This window comes from Cyprinodon variegatus, unplaced genomic scaffold, assembly GCF_000732505.1.
Source record: "Cyprinodon variegatus isolate N-32 unplaced genomic scaffold, C_variegatus-1.0 Scaffold782, whole genome shotgun sequence".
Classification (NCBI taxonomy): domain Eukaryota; kingdom Metazoa; phylum Chordata; class Actinopteri; order Cyprinodontiformes; family Cyprinodontidae; genus Cyprinodon; species Cyprinodon variegatus.
This window is the reverse complement of record NW_015151235.1, coordinates 48,567-69,793: the sequence shown is the minus strand read 5'-3', so window position 1 is coordinate 69,793 and position 21,227 is coordinate 48,567. Positions and strand designations below refer to the sequence as shown.

General features: G+C 38.6%; 1 protein-coding gene across 1 annotated transcript in view; it reads right to left on the bottom strand.

The window, feature by feature from the left end:
* Positions 1-1,222: 1,222 nt before the first annotated feature.
* The window catches only part of LOC107098486 (protein crumbs homolog 2-like), a 36,014-nt gene continuing 16,009 nt past the window's right edge, over positions 1,223-21,227 (bottom strand). Inside the window, exons 3-12 of the mRNA XM_015396204.1 lie at positions 20,465-20,620; positions 17,672-17,842; positions 17,470-17,583; positions 15,036-15,989; positions 9,988-10,559; positions 8,331-8,496; positions 5,183-6,053; positions 4,407-4,523; positions 2,137-2,263; positions 1,223-1,992 (exon numbers count right to left, since the gene is read on the bottom strand). Coding sequence (XP_015251690.1) covers positions 1,771-1,992; positions 2,137-2,263; positions 4,407-4,523; positions 5,183-6,053; positions 8,331-8,496; positions 9,988-10,559; positions 15,036-15,989; positions 17,470-17,583; positions 17,672-17,842; positions 20,465-20,620 — 3,470 coding nt within the window. The 3' untranslated portion in view covers positions 1,223-1,770. The remainder of the gene's footprint in view (positions 1,993-2,136; positions 2,264-4,406; positions 4,524-5,182; positions 6,054-8,330; positions 8,497-9,987; positions 10,560-15,035; positions 15,990-17,469; positions 17,584-17,671; positions 17,843-20,464; positions 20,621-21,227) is intronic.

The following is a 21,227-nucleotide window of genomic DNA, read 5'->3' as shown; positions in this document are numbered from 1 at the left end:
TAGTTCATGAGACAGACACCCTGTCTACTTTTAAGGCTAGGCTTAAAACTTTCCTTTTTGATAAAGCTTATAGTTAGAGTGGCTCAGGTTATCCTGAGCTATCTCTATAGTTATGCTGCTATAGGCTTAGACTGCCGGAGGACATGGGGACACCTTTTCATTACTCTGTTTCATTCAATCTCTATTCTGCAGCATTTGTGAGTTCAATCTCTGATGTTATTCTCTCTCTACTTTTTCTCATCATAGTAGCTTCATCTGGTCTGCTCCTGTTTGACTGTGAAACCATCCTGATGTGAATTGGCGCTATATAAATAAACTGAATTGAAATTGAATTGAGAGAAATATCAACCGTGCTGCTGCCATCAACACCTCTGTTTGTAGATGAGCTCGACTTGTTTTTCAGTGTAGTCCTGTTTCTCCGACTGTGAATAACTGTATGTGCTGTCTTTCATCCTTTGACATGGGAGGTGGCTCGGATGGTGGTGCGGTATGTTTGGGGTGGATGTGCAGTGTTAGTTTCCCTCTACATGCAGCATCTTGCAGGCATGTGAAGTGCTCTGTCCACTTTGAGCACCAAATTTTTGGACCTCTCTATGCGTGCCAGATCTCACCTTGAAATTAATTAACTGCTGCTTTTTTCTCACTTTCCTCATATAGCCATCACTTTTTTTTAGCTGTTACTCCTCTCCTGAGGGCAGGTAGCAGTAGTTATAACTATCTGTGGACTTCGTATTCTCCTGCTGTATAGATGATCCATTTGTCCATTTGCCTGAGCTTTAGTAGGACCAAATGTGTGGTTTCTTTAGTCTTCTAGAGATGAATACTGGCTCAGAGCTAATCCACTGAGCTCTGTTTCTTTCCCAGGTAAAGACATTTCAGGAGCTATTTCTGTAACTAAACTTTTATTTTTCTCCCAGATAGAAAAAAATTCCTAGATTAGTGCTTCTATGTTTCTTTAGTTTGTCTGCTCACTGCAGTTGGTTGTTGGTAGTGGTCTGCTGCCACTGAGCTTGGTTCTGCTGGAGCTTTCTTCCTGTTAAAGGAGAGTTTTCCTCTCCACTGTTGCTGCATGTATGTCCCATAAGTGAGATTGCTGCAAAGTCAGGAAAACATTGAACCAACCGTCCACTGTTGCCCCAAGGTCATTCAGGAGGAAATTCTGCAAAGTCAAACACTTAATGCAGTTTTCAGGGTTTTATTTGATTTCCCAAATTTTTCATGAAATTTTCTGTATGATTTGATTAAATTGGCTGTAAAGTGTCTCTAGAGGTATTTTACATCAGTTTACCTTTGGTTGTAAATGTAATTAATTTGTTTAATTTTGTTCAGATTATGAACGAGCCCTCCCCCCATTGTTTCCTGCAAAATGAAAACAGAAATTCTTGTGATGTCCATTTAAAGAGGAGCATTTTTTGAATGACTTTTCCATAAAGACTGGTGGGTATTAATACCTTTGCAAGGCACTGTACACTAATTAGAATTTTTTTTTAAACTTCTGGGTATAAAGCTGGAGATTTAAGTCTTAAATCCAGTGTACAGTCCATGCTGTAATCCTTAGATGCAGGATCAGACCTCCAAGGCTGAGGTGCTGAGAACATGCATTCCACCAGCTGTCTGTAGACAACTAGTACAAGGTTGTTAAATAAGCAAAGTTTTTAGGATTAGTAAGTGTTGGCATCCACATGCATTGCCTTATAAAGGCATTTAAATAGTCAGTTGATACCGCAGCACCTCGATAACATCTAACTCCTTTGATCCAGCAGCCTGTAGTCAGATGAGTCGTTCCTCTGGTGGGACTTTGAGCATACTGTCCATTTCCAGCCGGGCTCCGGCCAGTTCCTGAGCACTGGGGCTGTAAGCCCCCTCTGACTGGCGCTTCTTCCTTGCTGTGAGCAGCATGAAGGTCAAACCAATGATCAGGACCACCACGCATAGACAGAGCAGTGGAATAACAACCATCAGCCAGGAGACTCCCTGTTTATTGGCCTCCTTCTGCAAATGGACAAAAAACAACATTATGTCTTATTGCTGGAGCTTCATTATTTGTATAATATTCTTAGTTTATATGATCAGCTTAATAAAACTATGTTATAAAAATCCAAATATCATTAGACAGTACAGATAAAACAAACATACATTGACGTCACAAACTGGGCCGCTGTATCCAGGTGGGCATTCACAGACAAACATGTTGAACCGATCCAAACAGGAGCCCCCATTCTGACAGGGGTTAGAGTTACATTCATCAATCTCTGTTTCACACCTAAAAGAAGAAAACATGATGTCATGTAAAAGGCAGGTAACCCTGTAATTCCCCAAGCTTAAAGTACCTCCAGCATTTAAACATGTTTTAGACGTTCTCTATATTGGATTTAAAGAGATAAGGAATATGTGAAGACAGGAGCATTTGAGTCTGCTAGAACAGTGACCTCTACCTGACACCTACAGTATGAAGGACCATGTGAGCCAGGATAAAAGTGTTTTGTAGATTGTGTCACTGCTTTCTGTTTACATCCTAGGAGCCATAATGTTGTATTTAAATGGACCAAACCTTGATTTTGATTGATAATGGAATACCATTTGTTGTCTAAACTGGACTAGAGACACTAAGCAAGTGCACAGATAATTGTGTCTGGATTTATTGGACTTAAGACAAAAAACATTAATCAATAACGTCACATGTGATCCAGTTTTAAAAAGAGCCTTGGGCTCTAGACACATTGTTTTTATTAGTTCTAATATGCACCTTTTCAGCAAACTTTAAAACGGCTTGTTTTCAGGTTGTTTCTTATTTTAAGCATATGTATCATGATAAGTAATTGGAAGTGGGTCTGTGTCAAAAACTGTTGGAATGAGTAGAACTATGTAGCGTCTCAATGGTAGCACCTAAATCATGTCAGAGAGTTTCCCTTTAATAATTAAGAAACTTTTACAGTTCAGCGTGTCCCCTCAGGTAATTTATTTTTCCCACTTCAGACATAATTTGCACATGAAAAAAGTCTAGATCATTGTTTCCAGAGTTGGAAACTTTTTTCTCAGAAAGAGATGTTTTTTTATTTCAGCTTAAAGGAAAAGTTTGATCATATTCAGAATACAAACCTCTGAAAATACTTTATCAAATATGAAATTATTACATCCTGTTCAATAAATGATGCTTTTAATTAAGAGTAATTTTCATGTGAATGTGCTTTACTGGAGGCATCCATGTTTGTCAAAGAACACTACTGCCACCTACTGGTTAGTGACGTCACGGTGGTGCGGTATCGGCTGTTGATCAAGTCCCAGTGCTGTATCTGGTGTTTGTCACAACGCGCTATTATCCAAGTCATCTTGAAAACATTCTTCTTCCAAATGTTGGCTACATATTACGTGTTTTTTCTCTGGCCAGAAGTTCGATGGCAAATCCTCCCTCTTCAAGTTGGCGATCCAACGACCAACCCGTCCGCGGAGGATCAGGAATCAGAAAGGTGGAATAACTCTTTTTTTCACTTTTACCTGATGTATTCCAGCATCCAGCTGCCATGCACGTGGGCATTGTCAGTTTCACTATAGCTCTGGTGAATTTCAATGGTGAAGTCCTCTGGAAATCTTCAATAATTGTTGTTGATTGCAGATGTGTCTAGTAGTTCCCATTGATTTAGCTTGTAAAGCGGGGAGAATGGCGCTAGGCTTACCGCACCGTGACGTCACTGCTGGAAGATGGCAGGAGGGAGGGGCTACTAGATTTGGGCAAAAATGGCCGCTCTCCGGCTCTTAAATGATATTATATTAATATATATTTTTAATGAAAATTATTGTTTTTATTGTTTTACCAAATTCATTAAATCACAGCAAATGTATTAGTTTTATGTATATTTTTATATATATTATATATAGATAATGATCCTTTGATTATTCCTTGCTGACTGGACTTTTCCTTTAAATTGAGAAAGTGATGTCTGAATAAGCGTGGGAGGGAAGTTTTAAAGAACGGAGAATGAGAAGAAGTAAATTCCGTTTTCTCTTGTCACCCACCCCTCTCCTATTAAGGTGTTGAACCTTTTCTCTTTCACATGTATAATGTTGATCATTTCATCCTGATATTTTAGCTTTTCTATGTCTTATTTTGTTGTTGCTCTCATTTTTGTATTTCTTTGTTTTTATCCATATATCCAATTTATTGGTTTAAAATAATTCTTGTTGTCAATCCCTGCTATTTCTAAAGTACTTAATAGATAAAATTGACTTGGCCTTTTACTCCTTTTTTTTAGGAGATACCTAAAAAATGTGAAAAGTGAACTGCTTTTTTCCCCCCGTTTGTGTTTGACTGAATTTGCAAGTTCCCAGAGCTATCGGAATAGAAATATCCCTAAAAGCCTTCCTCAGATATCTGTTAAAAGGATCCTTTTAATTAAAGATTGTGATACCTGCTGCCTGTGAAACCCGCCATGCAGGTACAGTTAGCTCCCCACAGCCCGTCTCTGCAGATTCCATCATTTTCACACTGGACATCTGTTTTGCACTGTAACGGAGGATAGTCCCACCTAAAAGAGAGGACAAGGAAAGGATTTTAAGAATGCAAAACTTGATCAATGCTTTGAATGTATTGTATGGTAGATTTGTTTTATCAGTAACCCTGCTAATTCCTCACAGCCAAAACTTAAGCCAAATCAGTTTGGACATACAGTAACAGCCATTCAAAAATGGCCCTTCCCAGTCAAACTTCAGCCAAACGGCAGCTAACTTCCAGCCACTGAAGTGACCCCCTCCTTTTCCTGGGTATGCATATTTTTTTATTATGACTCCAACCTTTCACTGAATTACAGGGTCTGACCAAGAGACAACACTTCTTTTTAGATCTTAATGTCCAAAAAATCATGACAGAAAGAATATTTTAGTACAAAGATTGATGTTTAAATAAGGAAACTTAGGGGACCATCAAGGGCCCAGCAAGGAAAGTGGGGACATTTTGAAAGGCTACGACTGCAGGAGAAACTACTTTGCATTGTGGATAATTTTATGCAGAATCTACCGCTTTTTTGTAACGATAGGTAATGTCTACATTTTGTAAAAACAGCTCAGATGTGGGACAGAAAGAGTCAGCAAGATATTTTGTTTCTGCAAGTTTTTGCTCATCTTGTTCTCATGTTATTTATGTCAATAAACACGGGTCATTCACAAAATTAATAAAGGGAGCACTCACTGACAGCGAGGGCCACTGTAGTCTTTGGGGCACAGGCAGGTGTACATGTTGACACCATCCAGGCAAGTCCCGCCATGTTCACAGGGGGAAAGCTCACACTCATCAATATCTTCATCACACAGTGTGCCAGCATATCCAGGGTCACAGTGGCACTCAAAGCTGCCTAAATAGTCCTTACAGCTGCCATAAACACAGGGCTGAGATGCACAGTCATCAGTGTCCATCTCACATCGTTCTCCTTCCCAGCCAGTGTCACACACACAACCAAATTTATTGAATAAGTCTTCACATGTGGCTCCGTTTAGACAGGGACCAGATTCACAAACGGGTGCACTGCTACACCCCAGATGGACTTTTGGTTTTCCAAGCAGGTGAAACTGTGAGGGCTGCGGAGCTTTATGGTCGTCCACGAAGGGGAGATAGACGCCCCCGAGCCTCACTGCACCCAAACAGCCGGTGAAGCTGTCTGCAACAGTGAGCATGGCCCCCTTCTTATTGAGGAAACTCAGACTTCCTGCTCGGTCTTGTTTGCTGGTGACATCAGTGACTCCATTCAAAGTGATGATCCAGGGGGAGGCCTTCCGTCTCCAGTCAGCCATGGAGATGTTGATGCGCTGCCAGCGGCCATCAGCCACAGGACGAATCCCTTTTAAGGTCAGCGCCTTCATGCTACTGTCTGTCTGGATTTCCACCCAAACTGAGAAATCCAAGATGCCCACCATCAGCAGGTTGGATCCCCAAGAGGCCCTCAGGAGCACCGCATTCTCTGATCGGGTCCGCAGCTCCATGTAAATGTTAGAGACGGGTTCGGCTAGGGAGCCTCCGGCACTGTACTGCACAGGGTTGCCTTGAAATGTGGCGTTATGCAAACCTATCAATAGAAAAGGGAAAACATTTGTTTATTTATAATCTGTCAAATGAAAAGTAAATCATTAAGCTTTCTTGAATGTTACTGAGGATAGAAAACTGAACCAGCCTTCCCCTCTCCCATTACTCACAGCTCAGTTCAGGTTAAACAAATGACAGATTTAATAAATATTGCTTCTTCTCAAAATTATGCCAAAATCGAAGTCCTAATTGAATAAAAAAATATATATATCAAATTTCCACTGTTTAGGAAAAAAAATGGAATAGTAAAGTGAATTAAGCATATTCCACCAGTAGATGGAGGTACCATCAATGTGCTGCACATCAATATACTGAAGAAAAATCAGAGCATGATCTCTCACTTGATTTGCTTTTAAGCACATATAGGCAAAATATGATTGGAGCAGGATTAGCACAGAATTACTGAATAACTAAATACAAAACAGTATTAAACCTGTTTGGTTTGGTATTGAAATGAGCAACACAGGATATTTAATTAATCACATAGGTCACTTTAAACACAGATTATCAGACTTCCTTTTTCACAACTATTCTCAAATCTAAGGGGAAAATTCATTAAGCTATTCTGTAATCAATCGCCTAATTGATAAGTGACTGAATTAAGCTTATCAAGCCTAATTTATCTTATTTATAATCTAACAAGGTAAACCAAAGCAAATTAATTAAGTTTGACTAACTTTATTTGATTACTTGTTACCAAATAAAGTAATTAATTCAAATTGAGGCTATATTCTTAAACTATACTTAAGGTAAAGCTAATTTATTTGTATAGCACAATTCAGTACAAAGACAACGAAAGTGCTTTACATGATTAAAATATAGGAAAATAAAACAGAATCAAAGCAAGTAGGAATAAAATAAGAAAATAAATAAAGAAAAAAAAAGAAAAAAAAAAAAGATCTAAGCACAAAGTATTGCTATCAAGCACCTGCAATAAGAAACCGCAAAACCTGGTGAAAAACTACAGGAAACGTTTGACTTCTGTAATTGCAAACCAAGGCTACTGTACCAAATATAACATTGATTTTCTCAGGTGTTCAAATTATTGTTTTTTTCAGCTATACCATAAAAATGACTAGTTAAATAAAAACATACATTGTGATTTCTGGATTCTTTTTTTAGATTATGTCTCTCACAGTGGACATGTAGCTACGATGACAGTTTTAGACCCCTTCATGGTTTCTAAGTGAGAGAACTTGGAGAAGCATATATTGTCCAAATAGTTATTTTCCTCACTGTATGAGACATGGCAGTCCCAGATAAAATGTAAGGGAGCCCGCGGATTCTTCCCCGGGGCTCCTGGTGAATCCAGTATTGCGATGGCTGGAGGTTTTCCTCTGGGCCATCTCTCCTCTTCCCTTAGTGGGGGGTCGCATTTCCTGGGTTGGCCCCTCCTGGGCGCCTCTTGGGATCCCTTTGGTGCTTTGGGTCACCCAGCACTCACCTCGGTGCTCTGAGGGGGGGCTGCGTCTTTGGCTCCTCACAACCGCTATTGAGCATTTTTTCCTTGGATGAACTTTACTTAGAGATTCACTTCCATACAGAAAGCCCATATTCTAATCTTCAGCTACCACAGTATACATGTCAGATGAAAATATACCACGTATACTTCAGCAATAGTATCAAGGTGTTACTTTATTGTATCTCTTCTACTATATCCATTGGTTGTGCTGTTCTTTTTATGTCTTTGCAGGTGATGAAGCAGACTGAAGATGTTTTATTGTTATCTCCCTTTTATCTCCTCTTTCTTTCAACTTTTCTCCTTTTTTTCTGTTTTTCATTTCCTGTTCTACTTATATTGCAGTGTCCATATAATCTGTAATACCCCCTGCATGAATTATAATAAAGTAATTTATATGCATAAATCAAGTGGAACACTATGGCGATAGCCCTACTGCTCCACTTGTGAAAGCAAAATCTGTTGAACCCTTATTTGGCATCAAGACAATTATTCTTATTGCCACATCGCCAGACAGGACACTGTTTAAAAATAAATAAATAAACAGTGTGTTTCTTTTTGCTTTGGTAGCATTTTATCTGTGACTATAAGATATGTGAAATGATGCATGAGGCGAGTGGTTAGTCTGCATGTTTGAGGAGAGGACAGTTTCCCAAGGGGGAAAAACAAATAGGGGTGGGGTTTTGTAATTCATCCTGTTTTATGAGCTGATGATCACATTCATCTTTTACCCAATCAATGCAGCTAGGTAGTCAGAAATGTAAAGTCAGTAGTATTTAGATGTTTACTAAGAATTCTTACATTCATATCCATCAGGAAGGTCCACACACACGCCGCCATGGATACAAGGATTGCTCACACACCAAACACGTGTTTGGCAGGTCTTTCCTGTGTATTCCTCTTGACAGGAACAGATAAAATCATTGAAGGTTATGGAGCATTCTCCTCCGTTCTGACAAGGCTGGGTCTGCAAAGGGAAGCGTAATGACTTAGTACAAACAGAGCAATGTAAAAAATGCAAACTGTTAAAGATAGGCTCTGTGTGTGCACCCGGATGCTCTATTTCTCTGGTTCTTTTTCCTGAAAAAGAGATCATTCAGACAAACTCTTTAAGTAACACTTCATAACTTTTATGTATTAAGTAACCAGGAGACATGACAACATATTTTGATAGAAATTGTAATCTTATTCAGATCAGAGAAATTGCTTAGGGTTACAGAATGGCAGCTGCTCACCTCTGGGCTCACCTCTCAGGAAGTGGCCCTGATTAACAGTTAAAAAGGCATTTTATACAACTCCAGTCTGCCACATCATCATATTTTACATCAAACACGTTAGCAGATGATTAGACATCCATTACTCCAGCCTAATCAAAACAGGACACCGCTCTCATTCCATTTCCAATCTTTGCCACGTACAAAATGAACATTATAACTGTATATTCAGACAGAGGAAATGTCCTAATTAGATTAAAATATCAGTTCTGACAAGCAACAGGCAGCCAATACTCGGCTGTGTGCTCGGAAAAAACGATCTAGAAATAAGTACAAATTTCTTAAATTAAGTGTATTTACCCTTAATTTGAGTAGGAAAATTAGATAGTTTGCCAATGGCATAAGCATTTTTGGGTGTAGGTACAGTGTGCAGGAACACTGGGACACAAGGATTTACCATTTGGAGTTTTTATTTGCTGCAAGTTTCAGGATTTTCTGGTTGGTAGTTCCTGGTAGGTAATAGTTTTTATTCTTTGTTTGGCTAAAATGTTTCCTCTTCTCTCTTGGTTTCTACATTCAGAGGTTGTTGGTCAATGTGAAAGTGACGTTAACGTGTCTCTGAAGAAGTTTGAATGTGTCTCTGGAAGTGTTGCTAAAGCCGGAAAGAAAACCTTTCTGGATGAGATCTACACAGAGCTCTATATCAGAGAGGAAAAGACTAGAGAGGTCAATGATGAATGACGTTAAAAGGATTGAAGGAGCATCCTGTAAACAAATGCAAAAAAAAAGGAAGAAATCTGTAAAGGGGCAAACAACCGTCTACTGAACTTTGAACATTCAGATGTATAAAAGAAAGTATACAAATGAAAAATAAAGTTTTGATGTAACTCTATGCCAAAATAAAGTTAAACCTTGATTGAAAAATATATAGTACTTCACAATAAGTTGGTAATGGTTCGAATGGGAGATAATTCTGAGCCAAAAATCAAACTCCAAGTTTAAAACGTAGTGGTGAGAATACAAAAGCTTCTGTTGGATTAAAACAGCAATCCTCAAGCTGATATTATTACGGTCTGGCAGTTATGGTGAGTTTACCGTCGTTTTAGTTGGTTTGATCTTGTGCCTTCATTTTCATGATATCAGAGACTTTGAACACTTAACTAAAACAAAAATTATGAATAAAAGAAATGAAATTGTTTTGATAGTCAATTAGCAGATTTAAAAAGAAAAAAACTTTTTCTTACCTTGCAGGTATCATCACTAATGCAGCCCTCTGTCCAATTTCCAGATTCATTTGATACATAAACTATTTCATCTGAGCGGCTCCAGCCAGTCGGATCTAAATGTGCGGAGTCCAGACGAACGTCCTGGAGGCAGCCTTTAAAATGTCCCCCCCACCTATCAGAGTCCCAGCCCTCTGGAAGCCCTCCAACATACGCCTTGTCTCCGCCCAAAACCGTCACCTCAGGGATCTCTCCTATTCCAAAGTTAAGACCTGCATGATCAAAAATCACAGACGTGTGTTTGACTTCCACAGAAAGAAACTGTTTCTGCCCATTGGTTACAAACACTGGAGCCGTCAGTGGGAAGCTGTCAGGCAGTGAGCTGACAAAAACCCTTCCCGTCCTCAGGTAGATTGAAAAGTAGACCTCCCCCTCATCTCCCGCAGAGGGTCTTCTCAGCTGAAATATCAGCCCATCTGGCTTTACGGACTTCAGAAAAAAGGAGACACTGAAGTTGCTTCCATGGCTGTCTTTGATGTCGTAGGAACTAAAACTCACTGTTTCCTCGTGGCTGTAAGTCCATGAAAAGTATTCTGTTGGAAGACAATAAAATGTCAGATTTAGGAATTACCTCAGCATTTAGTAAAGAGAATAAGCAGTTATAACATGATAAATATTTTGCCTCTTTTTGTCCTTTGCCATTTAAAAATAATAATAATGGACTCCTATTTTCCACAATCACTGTCAGGGAATTAATATGAGGTTCTAAAGCCCAGGCTAATAATGTATGTGTAACATTCCAACTTGTTTGTGCTCTTATTTAAACTTTTTCATCTGAAAGAAGAAAGTATATCCTTCTGTCTACCAGTGGCTACTCACAATGCAAGAGAATATCTTTGAAAGCCTACTCATTTAAAACAACCATGGTGGTGACAACTGTTAGGAATCCAGTCTGTGTGGGTTGTGTTTTTGTTTGTTTTCCCTCCACCACCAGGTGGCGCCTGGTTCTCGTTGATCCTCCGAAACACACCTGCGGATGGTTGCCTCATTACCTGAGGACTCTTAAGCTGCTGACTGCCACTACCTCTACGCCAGAGTGTTTGCCAGTTTTGGGTACTCTAGCCAAGCTGTGTTTTGCTGAGTCAAATTGAGTTTTTGTCTTCCTGAGTCTTAACCTTGTTGTTTTTGTCTTTGCCTCTCGGCAGGAAGTAATCCTGCAAACTGGATGTTTTGGACCTTCTCTCCCTGGACCGATCATCTGAGCTTGAAACTGAGCTGGAGATTCAAACTGGAGGTTTGGATCTACCTTTCCCCAAGGGATTGTTTGAGCTTCACACTGAGCAAGGGATTCACCTCCACAAGAAACCGTTCAAGTACCATTGGAAATCTTTGTGGCAGTCAGCTTCTCCGTTCCTCAAGGAAACACCTCAACCTGGGTAAAGCCTGTCCTCCCTCCAACGAGCAAGTCAATTACTGGAACAACCCTCAACGACTGGATTCAGAGAAAGACACCTTTTCTGGAAAAGTGAGTCCTGTTGGCTTTATTCCTTTTTGCAAATCGAAGTTCAAATTTCCCACTGAGCCTGAACTAACCACAGGAACTTCCCCTTCTTTTTTCAGTCCCAGTTCACCAGTGTTCAGACCAGCACTGCACCCATCTCTACCAGTTCTCAATAAACTTGTTAAACCTTCCCCTGGTCTCTCTGTTTGGTTTTCTGCATGTGGGTCAGATCTTTAAATAAAATCATGACAACAACATGTTACTCTTATATATAGAAATATAAAAATGCAAATAACAACCATGAGAACAAACACTTAAAAATAACAGTAGAAACAATAAAACAGAGTTAACAAAATAAGTTTAATGCAATGTGTAAACCGCAGGAAAATAAGGTGTTTTTAACCTTTCACCACCTGTATGATTTTAGCTTGTCCACTAAAGTTGGCATTGCCTATTTAAAGTAATTATACAACATACAGCTTGCAGGTGAAAGTATTTTAAAGTGCAGGCCGTCTAGTTTTTCGTAATATGGTGATATATATATATATTTTTGGACATAACAATATACAGTTGTTCTTCATGTAAACATGGCCAAATATATCGATAGTACAATGTATGTTGATGCTGTAGGTCTTTTTATACGAAATTGGTCCACTATTGTGCCAAATATGTGTCTAAATGTGCCAAATTCTGCTAAATTCTGCTTTATGCTTTTTTCTTCAGTTTATTGGATCATAGTTTTATAACAGGGACAAAAGAAAGTGTGTAACATCCCATAGTATGTGATGATATCTCTGAATTAAGTGGCTCTAAACACTTACACCCAACACAGAGCATGTGAGCGGAGAGGAGCGTGGATCGAGTGTTGGAGCGGAGCAGAAGAAATATGGTGGAGCGCAGAGCGGTTTTTAAATCAAAGGCCGGAGTGAGGATTTCGCTCCGCTCCAGCTTTCTATGATACGAGGTGTTACGTTCACAGCTGGGAAACGGTGCGATAATGAGTGAGCGAATGAGTGAACGTCTTCCTGAGTGGGAAGCAGGAACTGTGCTCCGCTCTGTTCACATGCTCTGACCACAACATCAGCTGGTTTCAGGTATGGAGCAGCTCGGAGAGGTAAGAAGGGGCAGGACCGTTTTAACTTTCAAAACAAATAACAGAATCTTAAACTGGATTCTAAAATGCACAGGCAGCTAGTGCAAGGAAAGCCATGGTGGGGGTGATGAGCTCCATTTACTACCTCAGAAGTCTAGTGACAGCATTCTGGCCCATCAGTTCAGTTCAATTCAGTGTATAGAGCCAATTCAAAACACATATCCTCTCAAGGCACTTTACAGTTCACCAGATCATCCAGTCAGATTGATTCAAAGTTTTCTATCAAAGGAAAACCAGTTGATTGCATCGACTCATTGACTCGAAGGCAATCCCTCACACTAAGCATGCTTGTCAGTCATCAGAGGACTAACTTCAAGGTACTGTAGGTCTATTGAGTCAATGCAATCAACTGGTTTTCCTTAGATAGAAAACTTTGTATCAATTTGACTGTATGATCTGGTTGAACTGTAAAGTGCCTTGAGATGACATGTGTTGTGAATTTGGCGCTATATAAATAAACTGAATTGAATTGAATTGAATTGAATTATTGTACCTAGTTGTACCTTTGTTACTACCTGGTTATCTAACAAAAACATCATTGTTCATCTTAAAACCCAAGTTTGAAGCAAAATTGACTATTTTAACATACAGTTCTGTCTGTTAGACAAGACCTACACCAGTTTGATTTGGTACCACAGATACTCAGTGCTGTAAAGGGAAGAACAAAATATTTTGGTCCACTGTTTTAAAGTGATTAAGGCAAGAAGACCAAGAACACATATTCACAAGAATCTTTTGCCATATGGGTAAGGCGTAGCGATTGTGTCATTTGTTTGAGTGCACAGGCACCAATCCGAGCACGCGGTGAGACTGGTATTCAGCATTTAAACATCACATGTGGGTGCTCAAAACCACACGTGCATGCTCATAACCTGTCTGGCTGAATACCTGCCTCAGTACGAGCTTGGATTGGTGCCTGCGCGTTCAAACCAATGCCACAATCGTTCGGCCATTTATGGCTGTCAATAAAAACATGCACTGGAGCAGATTCTGTGCTGTGATTTTAAACTTTTAAAACTGGATTAAAAACATCCAATAAATGATAGTTGTCTAAATAGGACTTCACTTCCAAAAAAAAAAAAAAAAAAGTAAACTAATTTAGAAATAAAAGGCAGCTTAGAAATGATGGCTGAAAAATTAGGCTGACACCATGTTTTTCATTATCCCAAACTGCTAAAATACTTTGAAAGGTGCTAGCCCAGTCTGGGAATGGTTAGCTTGGCATGAAGCCATCACATTCAGTTCTTCATCAACTTCTCAAAAGACCGATCTGTTTCGAAGTGCATTTATCATGTCATGGACAAATTGCCAGTTCTAGACTGCTTGAAGCACCAGGAACACAGATATGCAACAACCTGTACTAATAGCCACCATCATCTTTTAATGTGGAAGTATTTGTAGATTCTTTGGTCAGCCAAATACACTTGTTCTCCATCAGAGTAATGAGGAGCTAACTAGATCCTAACTTCATTGCAACTACAATCTCAAAGTTGTAACTGTGTATCTATTTAGGCAAATCTGGATGCACTCAGTCTGTGTGAACTGATTACCAAATGAACAAAAAACTCTAAAAACCCAAACATTTAACAGGGAAAACTAGGTCTCCACCCTTAGCTGGCTACATTACTGAAAAACAGACCAGGTATTTGCATGATTATTTAGAATGAGTTAAAAGCAGCAATGATACTATAAATTCCCAATAAATAACTAACGCTGCCACTGTTTGTTGGGTTTCTAATAAGGTGAAATCAACAAGAATTTAAGCCAATACTAAATTGAAGCTAATATAGAGAAATTTACACCCTTTTATCACCATCTAGGGAAAGATTAATGCGTATGGGACTTCGTAGCTGTAGCATGCTGATTCTTTAACTACTGTCATGATCCTGCCCTTTGTGGACTATTTAAGTTTACATTTCTGAGATTTATGTCAGTCTCTTTTCTTGGTAATTGTTTTTTCCCATTTTGTGCAATTGTAGTTGATTTCTAGTTGTTTTTAAGCAGTGTTGTGTTTTTTGTGTTGCTCTCTGTTGCCCTCTTATGGCAGTCTCTTTTCCCTCGTCTAGCTGCTTCTATCCACACCTGCTCCCTGTCAGCTGATTATTCCATACTTTGTTCTGTCATCTTCATATCATATGTACCCTCTCTGTGCAGTTCCTCAGTGTTGGTTTCTCTTCATTGCTTTGCTCTCCATATGTTGTTTTCCTCTGGCATCTGCTGCTTCTTTTGTTTATTGTATTTTATAATTGTATTTTGTTTCTGTTGCCCTCTTTGATTAACTCTGCAAGACCCCATGTCTGCCTCCTCATCTCTGCATTTGGGTCCTCAGCTGACTTCCACCAAACCTTGACAACAATAATGCAGAAAGCATACAGAAAATGAAGAAGATGAAACCAGGTGGGAGCATATTCTTACCTTCAGAGCAGCTGTCCCCGTGGAAGGGACGGGTACAGTCACACTGGTAGTCAGTCCACAGATCCACACAATGGCCATGCCCATTACATGGGTCAGGTTTACACCATTCAGTCTTGGAACATCCCAACTCAAAATACTGCTCCTCTGGAAGTGCTTGGGGTAGAATAGGTTTTGAGTCAATAATAAGGTCTTCAATACATCCAAGGAATCCTGCACGACTTAAAGAGAGCTCCAAAAGCTCCTTTGGTGCTCCCCCAATGTAAACATTAATAAAGGCTGTAGAGGGCTGGAAAGGGGGTTCCCCATCACCAACGTCTGTAACTGTGCATCCATCTTTGTCACAGTTAGGACCTTTAAGGAGCAAGAATAGAACTCCATTATCCAGAAACACATGAACATTCCTCCAGTCTCCATCATTAACAGGGCCGGGAAATGTTACATCCAATTCAGACTCCTCAGAAAAGGCTGTTGCATGGAGACCACCGTTCACAATTTCCAGGAGAAAATAAGTATCCAGATCCCCTCTGTAGAAAATCAACATACTGGGTAAAGTTGTCCGAAAGCGAAGCTGTAACCCCAGACCGTGGTGAACACGGTGCTCCACCTCCCTGCGGACCTTTTCTTTGAGAGGAACCTGGATATGAATGAACCCAGGGGTAGAAAGGGAGAATGTTGTTCTCGTAGAGCATTGCTCATCATAGAAGCCATACGGACACAAGCAAGTGTAGCTGTGCCTTCCATCTTGTAGCGTCGGAAGACAGCTGGCTCCATTCTGGCATTCGTGGCCTACACAGCCATAGAGTTTAACCTCACAGTCGTCCCCTCCCCATGGAAGCTGACCAGGCGGGGCTTCAGGACAATGGCAGATGTACGATGCTCTGCCATCTTCACACCAGCCACCATTTTGACAGGGCTGGCTCTCACATTCATCAATGTTCAATTCACACAGCTCACCTGTAGAAAAAGATAACTCTGTTAGAAGAAGCAGCAGTTGGCAACTTGAACAGGTACAACAACCAGGTTTTTAAAAACAGCAATGAATTTTAACCTTACTGTTCTGTTCAAATTCCATATCATTTAGTTTTGAAGAAGGAATCCACCAGGCATTAATGGACGAAATTCACCTTTTCATTGTATGCCAAGGAAAAGTGGAGTTATCTGATTTATTTTGAAGGACTTTATTAATTGATATAAAGGTTAGCTCATGCAAAACTTTACTTTTTTCCTTATAGCTTTTTACACTTGCTGACATACTGAATATCAACACTTCACCCAAAGTCCGTAGTGATGGTCAGCAATATTTATATTCTTGTGTTTAGAACTGATCAAAGTTTGTTTGATCTGTTGATTTTTTTCTGACCAAAGTACCAAAATGTCAATGTTCTGATCATAGAGCTACTTAAACTATCTTAATCTCAGGACACAGGGCACCATCAGACCGGAAATCTCCAAACCATCACCTAATTGCATAGATTGGTGTAACAATTATTTCTTACAGGACTTCTATGCAGGACATATGATCATATGACATATGACATATGAAGTGCTGAATTAAGAAACAACCTCAGTACAGGACAGGGCCAATTATAAAACTCACTTTTTCTTTGGAAATAAAAAAAACAGATATCCTGAAAATGTAACTTTCCCTGAAGTTTTACTTGAAAAAATGTCACATATTTGCCTCTCCTCTTCTCAAAGTGTCCAAACATCTCCTCCTACCAACGAAATTTCTGCGATGTTGAGCTAGCTCTGCACTGGTGGCAGTAAAGGCCCGGTCACACCTTGACGATTTAGCCAGCTTATGTCTGACATACGAAAAATCTGGCAAAAATGCTGGCATACTTTGGATAAGTTATGGGTATTTTTTTATAAAGTTATGAGCACGTAGAAGCACACTGAAGCACGCTGACACACGTCGACATACGACAATTCAATACATGGGCCATAAGTTCCAGGTAAGTTATCTGATCATTGACATACGTTAATTGTAAGTTACTCATAAGTCGTGGCGTCTAGCTTATCCTAAATCTATAAGTAACTTGTGCGTAACTGATGTGTAACTTATCAAGAACTTATCTCTGTTTCTAACTTCCAGCTACTGTATAGTGCCGTATTGGCAGCATTTTAGTATAAAGGGGGTCCACAGGAGGAAACTGTCAGTTCTCCTCGTGGCTTCATCCCCATAATAGGGTGAGCGAGAAGGTGAATGTGATGGATCCTCCCTTCGTTCACGCCAACCACAAACAAACTGCCACCAGAAACCTTCTTTCTTTCTTTTTATTTATTTATTTATTAGATTTTTATGATAATAGTTATAATTATTATTATATTATTTATCATTTAAACAGCAGCTAGATTAATACTGTGATGAAAGGCATATTTTAATCCAGGCCTTGGGGCGCATCCCTGGTGCTCTTGTCATTTAAAACTTTACCTAAGAATCCAACAGGACACACACAGGTGTAGCCATTGACCTCATCCTCACAGCTCCCTCCATTCTGACAGGGTTCAGATTCACATTCATTTATATTTATGGAACAGTTCTCTCCTGGAAAACAGAGAAAAACATCAGTCTTTTTTATTAGAATTTAAATATGAAAGATGCTTTCACCACTGTCTCATTCAGATTTGCCAACCTGCAAACCCTCCTTGGCACTGGCAGGTATACCCAGCTGCCTCTGCAAAGCTGAGCTCCCAATCAAGTTCCCAGTGAGACGGATCTGAGCGCTCCAAACATTTCCCCCCGTTCTGACATGGCTGCTTAGCACACTCATCAATGTCAACTTCACAGTTAGGTCCTTCATAACCTAGACAGAAAAAGCACATATTAATTTACCGGGTATGTCTCTTCCAATATTTACACAACTGACTTTGATCATCCATATTTGATCCATATTTTTCTCATTACTTTTTCTACTCATCAAATTAGATTTTACCTATTGAGAATAATGACAGATTATAAAATTTCCTCTGCATATATAACATTAAATAGCCTTAATAAAGTAGTGTGAGCAAACATTATTTCGCCCCATTCAATCTCTAAAGACCGCTCCCCCCATGCATCAATCCCTACCTCATTGGAATGAGGCTCATCCTCTGTTCCCAGCCGAGCTTCCAAAGCTCACGCCATCACTCTCATCCTCCTCTTCCCTTTTCACAAGTTTTTATCCAAATTCTGTTCATTTTCGTTAATGCCTTTTACGTTTTTTTGTTTTTTGTTCTTGCTTTTTTTTTTTACAAAGCAGCACCTTCTTTAAAGGAAGACACAGCCCTACTTAACTTACAATTCTTTTAACTGCATTCATCCTTCTCATCCCTCCATCTCTCCTTTTATTCATTTCTTGGCCCTTTTTCCATGCTTTTTAAGCATCCCTACTAACAGACCAGTTTTGGTCCCTCAGATTCCTCATGACCAGTTTTTATCCCATGAATCCCAATTCCTCTTTACAAACCCTCTTTAACCCATTCATTCACAGGAAATCTTTATGACAGGTTTTTTCACAGTCTTCTCCATGTTCACAACTTTTACCCATTCTCCTCACCTCTTAATATAAACCCAATTTATTCCCCTCATCTGTCTAATTTAGAAGTATTAATATTTATCACTCATGTAGAAGTATAAATTCTACTATGGCTGCAACTAACAATTATTTTCCAAATCAATTAATCTAATTATAGTTTTTTTAATTAATTTATTAATAATCGGATAACCAAAGTTTCCTTAAAGAAGTTTTTTTTTAAAGATATCAAACCGGGTGAAACTAAAACTTTTCCACTAGAGGAGTTCTGGATAGAGCATATTTCCAAACAATAAAAAAAAGAAATAAATAAAACTTAAATGCAATAAGTTTATATATTTTTTTTTTACAATTTTGATACAATTACTGCTATGGGTCGCTCTGTCATCTAAAGATGTGTTTTAGAGCTTCTATTAATCGATTACTAAATTAGTTGATGATTATTTCAATAATCAAATAATCACGATTAATCTGATTAATTGTTTCAGTCCTAAATTCTACAGTTTATAAACACTTTTGTAAAAGTTAGACTCAACTTTTACAAAAGTCAAGCTTTTTATTCAAGTAAAAGTGTAAAAGTACCATTTATATAACTGCTTAAATTATAAAAGGAAGAGTAATGCAGGAAAAACATTTTAAGGACCGACGCTTTACTGCGCTACTCTATTAAAGGTTTTTTTTTCTACAATTCTGGATGATAACTTCCTTATACTTCATTTTATTGGTTTTATAACTAATGGTAACAGTGTCAAATTTAACTTTCATCATCTTGAAAAGCTATTTTGGTATATGGGGAACAACAAGTTGGGGCAGGACCGACTCCAGCAAAAGAGAAATTAATTGTCCAATTAATTAATTTTTTTGTCTGGATGAAACAAATTATTTTGATGGATTTTATTTGTTTTTAAATAACTAAAGGCCATGATGAAAATGAGCTTAAATTAAACAAAACTAACAAGTCTATTTTTAAAATGTAAGGATCTTCTCCTCAAATTTTTTGTATCCAAGTAAAAAGTTGTCTAAAAAAAATGACTCCAGTAAAATTTCTACTTAAGTAATGTAACATAGTATTTGTACTTTGTTACTTGTCACCTCTGGTCTTATTTCTTCTTATTTCCACTGTTCTGTCTTTCTCATATTTCTTTGCAACCCTTCCCTTTCCATTTCTAATGAGTATCTAAATCCCCCAATCCCTTTTCTGATTAATTTATATCCCACTCATCCATTACATCCATTTTAAGCCCCTCTTTTTATAGTCATCTCCATCATTTTTATTACACTCAACACTCCTCTTCTATCATTACAACTCCCCTTCCACCCCTTCATCCTCTCTTTCCTTGTTTATAAACTATATTTATCCCAATTAACACCCAAATCACTCATAATCTACTAATTTTTACAAATTAATTCATCCTATACATAATTGCAACCCCAACAGTTCTGATTCTTTTTACTTTTGAACCCAATTAAGCCTTTACATACCGACTACCAGCTTTTTATCTCATGGTGCACTAATCGACAGTCTTTTGCATAACTCCTCCACATTGAAAAGAAGTTTAACTCAGAATTTATTCCATCTAATCTCAGATCAGATGCATTTTTCTTGTTGATAGTTTGTTTTATCAACACAAAATCAGTGAAATAGCTCACCCCCCAAACCTTATGATCCAAATGCCCTCATTAAGACACAAAGTCTTACGTACAGGAGATGCCAGCTTAAAATCATCTTACAATATAAGACTACTATTTTTTTTTTATAAAAAAAAAAAATTCAAATTCAATACAATACTTTAAAACAAAATTTTCCAGGTGCCTTCAGTATTGTAAAATCAAAAATCTTTTTTACCACAATGGACAGTGATCATTGTAGTTTCACTGTCATGGATGAAGGATCAGAGAGTTTTTCAGTACCTGGCCAACAGAGACACATATATCCTTTTACTTCTTCTAGACATGTGGCACCATGCTGACAGGGATCAGAGGCACACTCAGCAATATCCACTTCACAGTTCTTGCCCTCAAATCCAGTGTTACTGCAGTTACATTCATAGCTGGAAAAGACAAAAACTGGTGATTAGACTGGAGAGAGTCGACATTCTGAGACCTTAAAACATTTCCTGATCTCAGTATACAAACACTAAATTCTGTTCAATAGAGAAGAGGAAAACTGCAAAATGAATAAAGGCATGTTGGTGTAAAATGGACTCCTATCAGCACTCCTATAACTTATAATAGTATCATTACAGCAAAGGTCTAAAAATATATGTATCATTAGCACACCTTAACATGCCATGTGGGTTAAGTCTGTGGACTGAATGGCATTCTGTGCTGGTATGTATACAGAGTTAATATCTGCTCTTCCAACACCTAATAAGCTCATTTTCTATCATAATATTGGTTTTATTTTTTCATATAGGACTGACTGATGACTGAATGAGATTTCAAATATTCCAACAGAGTAAAAAAAACAATCCACTGGACTTTGTTTCCAAGTTTGAAGACGTTTCGCTTCACATCCAGTAGATTGTGAATTGAAAAAGCTTCCTGGATTGGAAGTGAAACGTCTTCAAACTTGGACACAAAGTCCAGTGGATTGTTTTTTATTCTTTTCGTGATGACTATGACCAAGTTGACAGAGAATCTTCACCAGAGATTTAAAATAATTTATACTAAA